The following is a 14133-nucleotide window of genomic DNA, read 5'->3' as shown; positions in this document are numbered from 1 at the left end:
ATCCCTATTGCTTCTGTGACATCACAAGTGGGTATCTGTCAGGTATGATGATATGACATCACAAGTAGAATTCTGTCAAGTATGATGCTGTGACATCACAAAAGGGTTCCTGTCAGGTATGATGCTGTAACATCGCAAGTGGGTTCCTGTCAGGTAGGATGCTGTGACATCACAAGTGGGTTTCTGTCAGGTAGGATGCTGTGACATCACAAGTGGGTTTCTGTCAGGTAGGATGCTGTGACATCACAAGTGGGTTTCTGTCAGGCATGATGCTGTGATTTAACAAGCAGGTGGGTTCCTGTTAGGTATAATCTTGTGACATCACAAGTGGGTTCCTGTCAGGTATGATGCTGTGACATCACAAGTAGGTTAATGTGAGGTATGATGCTGTGACATCATAAGTGGGTTAATGTCGGGTATAATGCTGTGACATCACAAGTGGGTTCCTGTCAGGTATGATGCTGTAACATCACAAACGGAATTCTGTCAAGTATGATGCTGTGACACCACAAGTGGTATTCTGTCAGGTATGATGCTGTGATATCACAAGTGGGTTCCTGTCAGGTATGATGCTTTGATATCACAAGAGGGTTCCTGTCAGGTATGATGCTGTGATATCACAAGTGGGTTTCTCTTTGGTATGACGCAGTGACATCACAAGTCGGTTCCTATCAGATATGATGATGTGTCATCAAAAGTGGGTTTCCGCCGTCCTTTAAACAGGTTTCCCAGCTTGCAAAGTTTCTTTCATTTTGTTCCTTTTAGCATAATAATAAACTTACCCTAAGACTTGCCGTTATTTTCGCTATGTCCTCCTTCTCTCCCTATTCCTAATTCTTATTTCCCTTAAATTATCGCTTACAGGGGTTACCATGAGCGTTCTTACCATGAACGTTTGTGAATACCCTGTAGGAGTCCTGCTCTAACACTAATAATAGAAACAGCTAGTAGCTGCATTGGGAGCGCGCCTGTATAGGCAAGCGGGTGAATGACATCAACAACGCACCACTTGCCAATACTATCAATGAAATTTGTTGATAACCTCCCCCAGAAGATTTAGGAAGCAGTAAGACCCATCATCAGCAGTCTGACATGGTACCAATCACCAGCTTAGGCCTCTTTCACACTTGCGTTGTCCGGATCCGGCGTGTACTCCACTTGCCGGAATTACACTCCGGATCCGGAAAAACGCAAGTGTACTGAAAGCATTTGAAGACGGAACCGTCTTCCAAATGCTTTCAGTGTTACTATGGCACCCAGGACGCTATTAAAGTCCTGGTTGCCATAGTAGTAGTGGGGAGCGGGGGAGCGGTATACTTACAGTCCGTGCGGCTCCCCGGGCGCTCCAGAATGACGTCAGAGCGCCCCATGCGCATGGATGACGTGATCCATGTGATCACATGATCCATGCGCTTGGGGCGCCCTGACGTCACTCTGGAGCGCCCGGGGAGCCGCACGGACGGTAAGTACACTGCTCCCCGCTCCCCACTACACTTTACCATGGCTGCCAGGACTTTAGCGTCCCGGCAGCCATGGTAACCACTCTGAAAAAGCTAAATGTCGGATGCGGCAATGCGCCGAAACGACGTTTAGCTTAAGGCCGGATCCGGATCAATGCCTTTCAATGGGCATTAATTCCGGATCCGGCCTTGCGGCAAGTGTTCCGGATTTTTGGCCGGAGCAAAAAGCGCAGCATGCTGCGGTATTTTCTCCGGCCAAAAAACGTTCCGTTCCGGAACTGAAGACATCCTGATGCATCCTGAACGGATTTCTCTCCATTCAGAATGCATTAGGATAATCCTGATCAGGATTCTTCCGGCATAGAGCCCCGACGACGGAACTCTATGCCGGAAGACAACAACGCAGGTGTGAAAGAGCCCTAAGAATGCTTGTAACCTTACAGAATATTCTTCATAGTTGAAAATTAGTCTCTTGAATGATTTATTCATAAATGATATTGCAGGACAATTTCAACTCACGAAACTGATAGACATGCTCGTAGAAATTGGACTCTGGCATAGCAGTTATGGTGACCACGGGGCATCCATTTCCAGCTAGAGTTTCACATAATGCATCATGGCGAAAATAGATCTGCTGGGGATTATGTAGAGACTCCAGTTTTTGAAGGTGCATCTTTGAAAAAACAAAAACATCATATTGTTTTTAAATTAGTTTCTAAAAAAAATAGCAGCAATTACAATTATAAAATGAAAACAACCTTATTGAAATGTCCTGGACCATTCTTTTTATAGAAAATGTGTCGGCATGATCAACCCTATTAAGCCAGGAACACTGCTTGGTAGGGTCGATAATACTGATTAAAACAATGCCTCATTTATGTCTGTACGAGGTACCACTTCAGAGAAAACTGCTCTTTTATTAAAGTATTTCTGTCGCCTGAAAAATGGGTATTAAGCTGGCTGACATTAGCGATGTGCTAATGTCAGCTGAATATAACCATATTAGTGCCATCTCACTGCCTAAAGACTTTATTGAGAAAAATGAACTTTTATAATATGCTAATTAGCCTCTAGGAGCGGGGGAGGGGTGTTGAACCTGCTTCTAGAGGCTCCGTTTGCCCACCTCTTTTCACACCCTTCTTATCTTGATTGACAGGGCCAGGGCAGCGCTGCTCTCCTTCCGCCGGCCGTGTCTACTGCGAAAATCTCGCGCCTGCGCCGTCCCGTTCAGTATTCTGTGCAGGAGCAGTGAGGGAAGGACGTTCTCCGGCAGCCAGCTTCCTCACTGTGACGTATTAAGCACAGGCGCAGTGAGGAAGCCAGCAGCCGCCGAGCGTCCTTCCCTCACTGCGCCTACGCCGAATAATGAACGGGACGGCACAGGCAAACGGAGCCTCTAGGAGCAGGTGCAACACCCCCCCCCCCTGCTCCTAGAGGCTAATTAGCATATTATAAAAGTTTGTTTTTCTCAATAAAGGCTTCAGGCAGTGAGACGGCACTAATATAGTTATGTTCAGCTGAAATTGGCACATCGCTAATGTCAGCCAGCTTAATACCCATTTTTCAGGTGACTGAAACCCTTTAATATGCTAATTGGCTAGTTGGAGTACCAAGGGGCTGCGAAAGTCCTTGTAAACACCCCTGCAGCCTTAGACACTTCCCCCACCTCAGTTGGGATCCCACGCGATGTCTAGCCCTGTCAATCTAGGGGAGTTCGGAAAGACTAAGGCTGCAGGGGTGTTCACAAAATGGTGCTCCCCGGGCTATGACTAGCCCCTTGTTGATCCAACTAGCCAATAAGCACATTAATAAAAGCACAATTTTCTCTGGAATGGTAAATTTATTCCTTTAGGTAACAAGTATAAATGGCTAAAATTAAACCCCCCATGGCTTACAGCTACTGTAAAAAGGGCAATAAATGACAAAAAAAAGGGCATTTAAAAAATACTAATCTGAGGGGTCAGATGTAGCCTTTGAAGTTTACAAGGAGCTTAATAAAATCTGTAAAAAGGAGATAAAATTTGCAAAAATACAAAATGAACAGCAGGTGGAAAAAGAGAGCAAAACCAATACCAAAAAATCTTTAAATATATAAATGCTAAAAAAACAAAACCAAGGTCTCAGCAGGTAGGTCCCCTAAATAATGGTAAAGGAGGGATTAGTCACTGAAGATAATGAAAAGGCAGAGTTACTAAATAGTTTTTTCTAGCTCTGTATACACAAAAGAAGAGAAAGGAGCTGATATCTGTGGTGCTGGGGCTGTTAGTACATCCAGTAATATACTCAACTGGCTAACTGTAGATAAGGTCCAAGATAAGTTACATAAGGTAAATCTGAACAAGGCTCCGGGTCTACATGGATTACACCCAAGAGTTCTTAAAGAGCTCAGTTCAATCATTGATGTGCCAGTTTTTATAATTTTTAAAGATTACCTAGGTACTGGTACAGTGTCAAGTGACTGGCGCAAGGCAAACATGGTGCCATATTCAAAAAAGGATCTAGGTCCTACACAGGTAATTATAGACCAGTTAGGGACTATATACAGGAGTATGTGACTATAAATAATATTATACTGTAAGTGATAACCAACATGGGTTTACTAAGGACAGAAGTTGTCAGACTAACCTGATTAGTTTTTATGAGGAGGTGAGTAGAAGCCTGGACAGAAGGGCGGCGGTGGATGTAGTGTTTCTGGATTTTGCAAAGGCTTTTGATACTTTCCCTTATAGATGTTTAATAAGTAAAGTAAGGTCTATAGGCTTGGAAAGTATAGTTTGTAATTGGATTGAAAACTGGCTGAAGGACTGTGTCCAGAGAGTTGTGGTCAATGATTCCTATTCAGAATGGTCCCGGGTTATAAAGGGTGTACCCCAAGGTTCAGTGCTGGGTTCTCTATTATTTAATTTATTTATTAATGATATCGAGGATGGGATTAATAGCACTATTTCTAATTTTGCAGATGACACTAAGCTTTGTAGTGCTGTGCAGTCTATGGAAGATGTCCATAAAATACAAGTGACTTGAACACTCTGAGTGATTAGGCATCAACTTGGCAAATGAGGTTCAATGGGGATAAATGTAAAGTTATGCATCTTGGTAGTAATAATCTCTGTGCTTTATATGTCCTAGGGGATGTAACACTGGGGGAGTCATTTATAGAGAAGGACTTGGGTGTCCTTGTAGATTGTAGATTAAACAACAGCATACAATGTCAATCAGCTGCTTCTAAGGCGACCAGGATATTGTCATGCATTAAACGAGGCATGGACTCGCGGGACAGGGATGTAATACTACCACTTTACAAAGCGTTGGTAAATGCCCTCAAAAGACAAGGGGGCACTTCCTCCGACTGGAGAAGAAAAAGTTCAGTCTGCAGAGGCGTTAAAGCTTCTTTACTGTAAGAACAGTGAATCTGTGGAATAGACTTCCTCAGGACGTGGTCACAGCAGGAACAGTGGACAGTTTTAAAAAGGGATTAGATGAATTCTTGAAAGTAAATTACATTAATGCTTATGAAAACAAGTAGAAATCTGAGTCTCACTTCCTTCTGGCATTCGCGTCCCCACATAACCCCCTGGTTGAACTTGATGGACATATGTCTTTTTTCAACCGTATCAACTATGTAACTATGTAAATCGTAAATCAGCATGATCAACTCTAACAGACAGTGTGCTTGGTTTAATAGGGTTGATCATGCCAACAGATGATCTTTAAACGAAATCCCATTAACATAAATTGAATCTTACATTCCATTGCATCAAGGATTCTATTCTTTTAGATTTTAAGAAAAATCTGTTTAATACTGCAGCCTGAAATTAGGAATGGTATGGCTTGACTATTGCCAAATTACTTTGCCTGCTTCGCAGGCATCAGTACAGTCACAATATGCATTAAACAGTTAGTTATTTGAGTTATTTGAGTTTAGGTTCTCAGGAGGCCTGAAAGAACTCAAACTAGATGTTTAGCTATCACCCTATTATGGTATGAATCAGATTTTTGTAAACATAGATTAAGGAGAAGAACTTTTGTCTCACTGTATTTTAGTCAAACAAATGCAGCTAGGACCCAAGTCACATTTTAGGGTTCTTTATTGCAGTTTTCTAAGTGTTCCATCCTCGGGATAGGTCATCAGTATCTGATCTGTGAAATTCTGACTACCTGTACCTCCATGATCAGCTTTTTGAAGAAGCTACGGCGCTCTGTTAAATGTCAAGGCCTCTTCCTAGGCCAGTGACGTCACGTTCATCGGTCACACGGCCCAGGTGTAGCTCACCCCCATTCAAGTAAATGGGCCTCAGATGCAATACCAAGCACAGCAAATATCAAATGGGCAGTACTGTACTTGGTAAGCTGCAAGGAACAGCTTGGGAGTCGGACCCCATTAGATCAAATATTGATGACCTACAGCAGGGATGCTCAACCTGCGGCCCTCCAGCTGTTGCAAAACTACAACTCCCAGCATGCTCTAATAGCTGTAACCTGAGCAGGCATGCTGGGAATTGTAGTTTTGCAACAGCTGGAGGGCCGCAGGTTGGGCATCCCTGACCTACAGTCAGTGATGGTCAGTTCGCAGTGTTCGCCAGCGAACACATGCGGGCTGCCATCTCGACTCACAAGTCCGGCGATCCACAGGTAAGCCATTACCTTTGCCTGTGCCGGGAGCCGGTCTGAAATCAAATGCAGTCACCGGGAGCAGGCAGTTCCGAGAACAGCCGCCGGGGGCCTTCATCGGGCTGTTCTCGGAACTGCCTGCTCGTGGTGACCGCATTTGATTTCAGACCGGCTCCCGGCACAGGCACAGGTAAGGGCTTACCTGTGCATCGCTGGACGGGTGAGTCTACCTTACTAAAGATGGCAGCCCGCATGTGTTCGCTGGCGAACACTGCGAACTGACCATCACTGCCTACAGTATCCTGAGGATAGGTCATTAGTATAAAAACACTCAGAAACCCCATTAAAGATTCAGACATTGGCTAAGTAGTCATCTATACATGGAACCAAAGAAACTTTTCTTCTAGAACAGAGCTATTTTTTATATTTATCAATCAGTGCACTTCCCTAAAGACTCCACAAGTATCTTTTTTTACCTTTTTACCCCTTGTGCTGTATTTGTGCAAATATGCTGATACAGTTGTTTAAACTAGTGAAAGAACCAATGACCAGAAACACTTTGAGAACATTTAGAAAATCTAGTGCAACCAAAGTTTTCTAACTCTCAAATCAAAATGTCTTAACACGACAGTTAAATTGGTTATTAGTTATTAGTATTTAAAGAATAAAAAATAAACCAGACTCGCCCTCATTGGTCCCCCAATGCTGGTCCGGTCCTGGCTGTTCTTCACTTACTGGTGTCAGCTTGACACAGTGGGAACACCAGGAAAGGCCAGTTCAGCGAATCAGTGACTGAGACAGGTGAACATTAAAGCCAGCCTTTCCAGGTATTCCTGGACCACCAGGAAGTGAAGAACGGCAAAGCCCTGACCAGCGTCAGAACGTCATCTGAGGTTCAGTCACAGTGAGTATGACTTACAGTATGTTTTTATTTCAACCATGTGCGCCCCATTCAAAATAATGCATTTACCTGGGAAACCCTTTTAATTACAAGAAAGTAAAATTTCTGTTGAATGACATTCCCAGAAGAGGCACAATACTGTCTCCAGTTATATAATCTTTTATTGAAAATACTGCATATCCAAATGAATAATCTCACCTTTAATGTGGAATACGTGTAAGGATAGTGATATGCAAAATAGCAGACGTCATCTTTGTGAAGAAAACTGACAGTGAATGTCAGGGTATAGTAGGACTTTCCCTTCTGACCCCCTGTAGCTATTGAACTTCTAGAGAAATGGTTTCTGTCAGGGAAGACATAAAAAGTTAATATCAGAGAAGGCTTGATATGTTTCTTTTTGTTTTTCTCTTTATATTAGTCTACTTTGTACAGCTTTGTTGCTGCACATGGTTTATGGATTCTGTACTTTGCTGACTAGCTAGAAATATAGGTGACCTTGTATGGTATACAGTAATGACTTGAATGTCATGCAAAACCCAATATCTATCCATTGTGTATTCCCCATACTTGGACATATCATACAGTGGTGCTTGAAAGTTTGTGAACCATTTAGAATTTTCAATATTTCTGTATACATTTGACCTAAAACTACATCAGGTAGATAAAGTACATAAAATGAGAACGCTTGGAATGGGGGAAAATGTCTGTATGTGGGTAAGTAACTGGCTCAATGATAGAAAGCAGAGGGTGGTTATTAACAGTACACACTCAGATTGGGTCACTATCACTAGTGAGGTACCACAGGGGTCAGTATTGGGCACTATTCTCTTCATTATATTAATGGTCTTGTAGAAGGCTTGCACAGTAAAATATAAATTTCTGCAGATGACACTAAACTGTGTAAAGTAATTAACACTGAAGAGGACAGTATACTTCTACAGAGGGACTGTACGGGGATTGAAGGACCTTTGAGGCGATCATGTGACGGTGACGTCGTGATCAGGTGACCATCTCGTGATCACGTGGTTGGGGGTGACGCGGCCGGCGCATGCGCTGTGTGGCTGCTGTCCTGATGTGCTCCAATTAGGTCGCTTGTTTGGGCGACGGGGAGGCGCTGAAGGAAGCAGTCACACATCATGGGTGGGACCGCGCCAGAACGTCCCCCAATGCAGGTGATCATGGTAGGTAAATGATTGATCCCTCCTCTTTCGTCTATATATGCCCAACTTGTCTTAGTGTTGAATGTACCTCCTGGCGAAGCCTACGTGGCGAAACACGTGTCGAGGTTGAGGCATTTGGGGATCCATTGACACCATGAGCAGCAGCAATATGGGTATGTAATGTGAGACTCAGTGTGGGTTGGACTGGCGGTATTAGTCATCATTTAGTAGTCATTAGCCATCAGCTATATCATCATACAGCCGCAGTCTTACTACCAACCTGGGTTTCAATGAGGAGGATGCCAGGACAGTTTGGATGGTCATGTAAAATGTTTGTGGGGATATGGTATTGTCATCACTACCTATTACTCATTCTATTGTCATCCAACTCTTTAACACTTTTGTAACTGTGGCTGCTCAGGGTGCAATTTCCCTCAAGTGCGATTCTCCGCATTGTTGAGCCCTATTCTAGAGGCTCGTTTTTTCATGTCCTATCCCTTTTGACTAACACTGATATTTAGTGTTCTATGTAATTTAATTAATTATTTTTATACAAATAGCATCCTCATTTTTTGGTGTTTCTTCAGCAGAAAAGCCATTCACAAGAAGAGGGATCATATCCACTGTGAAAAGTCTCTATGATCCTCTCGGGTTTGTAGCACACGTCACCATAAAAGCTAAGGCCTTAGTTCGTGAACCGTCAAGTGGAGAAAGTGAGTGGGATGCCTTACTTCCACAAGAGAGACTCCATGAGTGGGTCCAATGGACAGAGTCTTTACAAGCCTTACAATGTTTACAAATATCCAGGTGTTATGTTCCTGTTTCATTGTTACAAGCCTGCAAAAAAAAAATCTGTACATCTTTTCATCATTTGTTATAGCAATAGCTGCAGTTGCTTACTTGAAGGTAAGCAATGCAGAAAATGTCTACCATGTTGGATTTGTTATGGGAAAATCCAAACTGAGCCCTAAGTCGGCACATACAATTCCACGTCTAGAGTTACGTGCGTGTAATACCACCGACGGGGCGGCCTCTTGTTCGTCTGCCGCGATCTTCTGCGTTCCACTGTGGAACGCGGAAGTCGCGCGAACTCCGGGGAGTGGCGTGGCGGATGCGTTCCAGGGTGGAACGCGGAAGTCATCCCGACCAGTCTGCGATCCCTTCGCACTTCCTGGTCTTACTTAAGGGCACTCGTGAGGCGGCATGGCGTGCTGTGATTATTGTCAGAACGCCTGCTGCCTCACGAACCTGTGTTGGACTATCCACCAAACCGGACCCTGCTCTTTCCACAGCTACCATCTGGAAATCGGACCCGCGCAGTCCTCAGACTACAGTCATCCGGGAGTCTCACCCATCACACAGCTACTGCCAATCGCAAGTACCCTTTAGGAGAGAGAGCACCTCTCCTCTGCCTGCTTGCAGGCTAAATCCACTGCATAATAGTGTTCCATATACTAACCCACCGTCTATGAAGCAATAGTACTGTGGCGTACCCTAACATTGTCCTTGCCGCAGCCACTGCATAAATAGTGTTTCATCTACTAACCACCGTCTATGAAGCAATAGAACTGTGTTGAATTGTGGTTGTGTTGCTTGATCACGTGATGGTAGAATCTCTAACTCACCGTTGAGATTGTGAGTGACGCCTGAGATTCATATCTGATTGATCATATTACTCCGCAGTTGCGATCCACTATTGTAAAAACTGCAGTCGTGACAGTATCACAGCACCAAATAAAAAATAAAAAAGATGGATCCAGCGGAACTCACTAGACATATGGTTACTTTATCTCAGAGAGTCGAGACCCTATCCACCTCTATGCAGGACCTGCAGGTAGAGAATCAAAGACTGCGTACTTTGGTTAATCAGAACATAGGAGCTGCAACTCCCAGAGAGGCCCCTGAACCCAAGGTCTGCGCCCCCGAACCTTTTTCAGGGGATAGGAAGATTTTTCGTCAATTTATAAGTTCGTGTAGACTCATGTTTGACCTACGCCCTCGCACTTATTACAATGACCGTATAAAGGTACTCACACTCATCTCCTACCTTAAAGGGGAACCCCGAGCCTGGGCCGAGACCTACTTTGATGAAGAGGATGAGGTCCTAGATTCTTTTCCCAGATTCATGGAGGCCATGGCACTCCTCTATGATGACTCTAGTAAACAATTGACCGCAGAGACGGCCATCAGAGGACTCAAACAAGGCCGACGACCAGTTGAAGATTATATTGCTGAATTTAAACGCTGGGCTAGGGAGACGGAGTGGAATGATCTCAGTCTTCGTAACCAGTTCCGCCTCGGCCTTTCAGAGCCCTTAAAAGATGAGATTGCCCGTGACGATTTACCTTCTACCTTAGATAAGCTAATCCAACGCTCTATCACGATTGACCGCCGCCTCCGTGAACGGAGAGCGGAAAGGGTATTCACCCCCACACCAGCCCCAAGAGGAGCCAGACCCCCCCCTAAGGAGGAGCCAATGGAGCTAGGAACCATGCGGGGACCTCTCACGCCGACTGAAAAAGCCAGGAGACGCACATTGAACCTATGTCTCTACTGTGCCTCCCCTGACCACGTAGTGGACGAATGCCCGGCGGTTAAAAAGAAGACAGGAGGTAGGAAAATGCATATCTGCAAATTGACACGTAGTCCTTGCCACCGCAATTCTTACATATATATTTCTCTCAATCTACAGTGGGATACCGAGAGGATCATCACTAAGGCCATGATAGACACCGGAGCCTGTGGCAACTTTATAGATTCACAACTGGTTAAGTCCAATAAAATACCCCACACATTGAAGCAAAAACCGGTCACAATTACTTTTTTAGATGGGTCCACATCCCCTTCAGGCCCAATCTCTCACCACACCCAACCGCTGCTGGTGGCCTGTGGAGAGGGTCACATCGAACACCTTATGTTTGATGTCATCTCCTCCCCCATGTTCCCAGTAGTGCTCGGGCTTCCATGGATCAGACTTCACCAACCTTCTCTTCTCTGGCCTAAAGGGGAGGTGCAATTGGATTCCCACTACTGTACCACCACTTGTTATCCAAACACTGCAATCGTGCAGATTGCACCCACGGGGCTACCTCCCCATCTGGTTGAATTTGAAGACGTTTTTAGCCAATGTGGAGCTGCCACACTCCCCCCACATAGACCCTATGACTGCCCTATTGATCTCATTCCGGGCAGTCCTGTTCCTACGGGGCGTATCTATCCGCTCTCCCAACCTGAATTAGCCCACTTGAAGGCTTACTTAGACGAGAACTTAAAAAAGGGGTTTATAAGGCCGTCAACCTCGCCTGCTAGCGCAGGGATGTTCTTTGTAAAAAACAAAGATGGAGGATTAAGACCAATAATTGACTATAGGGGACTCAACAAAATTACTGTAAAAAACCGCTATCCACTTCCACTTATCCCCGAACTGATCGAGAGGTTACAAACATCCCGTATTTTCACCAAACTTGATCTCAGAAGCGCATATAACTTGATCAGGATCCGAGAGGGGGATGAGTGGAAGACTGCTTTTAGAACCAGGTACGGACTGTTCGAGTACATGGTAATGCCTTTCGGGTTGTGCAATGCCCCCGCGACGTTCCAGCATTTCGTTAACGATATTTTTCGTGATCTGCTGGACGTCTGTGTCGTGATCTATCTGGACGACATTCTGCTGTACTCGGACAGTCCTACCGACCACCGGAGGCACCTGAGATGGGTGTTGTCCCGTCTTCGGGTTCACTCCCTTTATGCAAAATTAGAGAAATGCATTTTCGAACAGCCTTCCATTTCCTTCCTGGGATATAACATCTCCCCCCAAGGGATTCAGATGGATCACTCCAAAGTGGAATGCATCCAGCTTTGGCCTGTGCCTCACACACGCAAAGCACTCCAACGATTTTTGGGCTTTTCCAACTATTACCGGAAATTCATAAAAAATTTCTCGGCAATAGTAAAACCCTTGACAAGACTAACCAGTACCAAAATACCATTTACATGGTCCTCCGAGGCCCAAGAGGCTTTCGAAATACTCAAACAAAAATATACCTCAGCTCCCATACTCCAATTGCCCAACCCCGAATTCCATTTTGTTCTAGAGGTTGATGCTTCCCACCTCGCCATAGGGGCAGTTTTATCTCAACAACCATCCTCTTCTGAACCTCTGCACCCAGTTGCATACTACTCCCGAACTCTTAATACTGCTGAAAAGAACTACCCCATTGGGGAAAAAGAGCTGTTGGCTATTAGGGATGCTCTGGGCAACTGGAGACATCTCCTGGAAGGTGCCAAACATCCCATTATGATTTTCACTGACCATCGTAATTTACAGTTCCTCAGGACTTGCAAAACCATGTCGGCAAGACAAGTACGGTGGAGTCTTTTCTTTGATCGTTTTGACTTTCACATATCCTACAGACCAGGTTCCAAAAACACAAAAGCTGACTCCCTCTCCCGGTTATACGAAGAGAGCGCTGTCGCAGAGCCTCCTGCCTTATTGCTCCCGGCAAACCGGTTCGTCGGACTCGCCACGGGTTTTAAGGAGCTCTTAAAACACGCTCCCTCTCAAGGGGATCCTCCTATTCCTCCTAAATTGACATCAACCGATGGGTTCTTTTTCAAAGACGACAAACTTTACATCCCTCCTAGAATGCAACCTTCTGCCATTCGACTCATGCATGACACACCCCTAGCGGGCCACCCGGGCATCACCAAAACGCTGGAGCTTGTACGTAGAAAATTCTGGTGGCCAAACATGTCCAAATCAATCCACGAATATGTCTCCACCTGTGATATCTGTGCCTCCACCAAAACCGATAGAAAGCCTCCCTATGGGTTACTGATGTCATTAGACACACCCACCAGACCTTGGGAGATTGTCTCTGTCGATTTTATAGTCGACCTCCCTCGCTCAGAGGGTTGCAACACCATCATGGTTACTGTCGACCTACTAACCAAGATGGCCCACTTCTCCCCACTTAAAAAATTACCATCATCAAAAGAAACCGTCCAGACCTTCCTCAGCCAAGTCCTCCGCTTACACGGGTTACCCGCCGGGATTATCTCCGACAGGGGCAGTCAATTTATATCAAGATTTTGGAAGACACTATGCACAGCCCTCCAAATTGACCACAGGATGTCGACCGCATATCACCCACAAACTAACGGTCAGACAGAGCGAGTAAATCAGTGTTTAGAACAGTACATTCGATGCTATTGCAGCCATCTCCAAGATGACTGGTTTGATCTACTGCCTCTAGCCGAGTTTGCATACAACAATTCAATGAATTCCTCCACTCAATATTCTCCTTTCTATGCCAACTACGGGTTCCACCCGACCAACCTACCACCTGATTACTTACCTGGTAATGTTCCTGCAGTTCAGGACTACCTCGAATGTCTAAAAGAAACTTCCCTCGTAATACAAGACAACCTAAAGACCGCGAAAGAACGTCAAAAAAGACATTATGACACTCGACACTCTAGTCCCCCCACATACTGTGTGGGAGACAAGGTGTGGTTGTCCACGAGAAATCTCCGCCTTAACGTGCCCACAAAAAAACTCAGTCGCCAGTACATAGGCCCATTCCCCATCGAGAAAATCCTGAATCAAAATGCGGTACGCCTAACTCTTCCTCCCAACTGGAGAATCCATCCCTCATTCCATGTGTCCTTACTCAAACCATACAAACCTAACCGGCTCCCTCTTAGGGCCTCTCCTCCTGCCCCTCCAATTGAGGTCCAGGGTGAGGTTGAGTACGAAGTCGACAAAATACTCGACTCCCGAAAAAGGGGATCATCTATACAGTATCTCATTCGATGGAAGGGTTATGCTCCTGCAGATGACTCTTGGGAAGACTCACGGGATGTACATGCTCCTAGGTTGACCCGTTTGTTCCATCGTAGGTATCCGGATCGGCCTACTCCCACGGGGAACTCCGGAGGTGTTCCTTTGAGGGGGGGATACTGTAATACCACCGACGGGGCGGCCTCTTGTTCGTCTGCC

General features: G+C 45.2%; 1 protein-coding gene across 7 annotated transcripts in view; it reads right to left on the bottom strand.

Annotated features, from left to right (window-relative positions):
* AGTPBP1 (ATP/GTP binding carboxypeptidase 1) overlaps positions 1 to 14133 on the bottom strand; it is a 197881-nt gene that overhangs the window by 54784 nt on the left and 128964 nt on the right. For all 7 annotated transcript variants that reach the window (XM_040417016.1, XM_040417017.1, XM_040417015.1 and 4 more), the window contains 2 exons: positions 7171 to 7315; positions 1980 to 2133 (listed from right to left, as the gene is read on the bottom strand). In XM_040417016.1, the coding sequence (XP_040272950.1) occupies positions 1980 to 2133; positions 7171 to 7315 (299 nt within the window). The remainder of the gene's footprint in view (positions 1 to 1979; positions 2134 to 7170; positions 7316 to 14133) is intronic.

The sequence above is a fragment of the Bufo bufo genome, chromosome 2, assembly GCF_905171765.1.
Source record: "Bufo bufo chromosome 2, aBufBuf1.1, whole genome shotgun sequence".
Classification (NCBI taxonomy): Eukaryota; Metazoa; Chordata; class Amphibia; order Anura; family Bufonidae; genus Bufo; species Bufo bufo.
The sequence above is the reverse complement of the archived record's forward strand: the minus strand, read 5'-3'. Positions and strand labels throughout refer to the sequence as shown.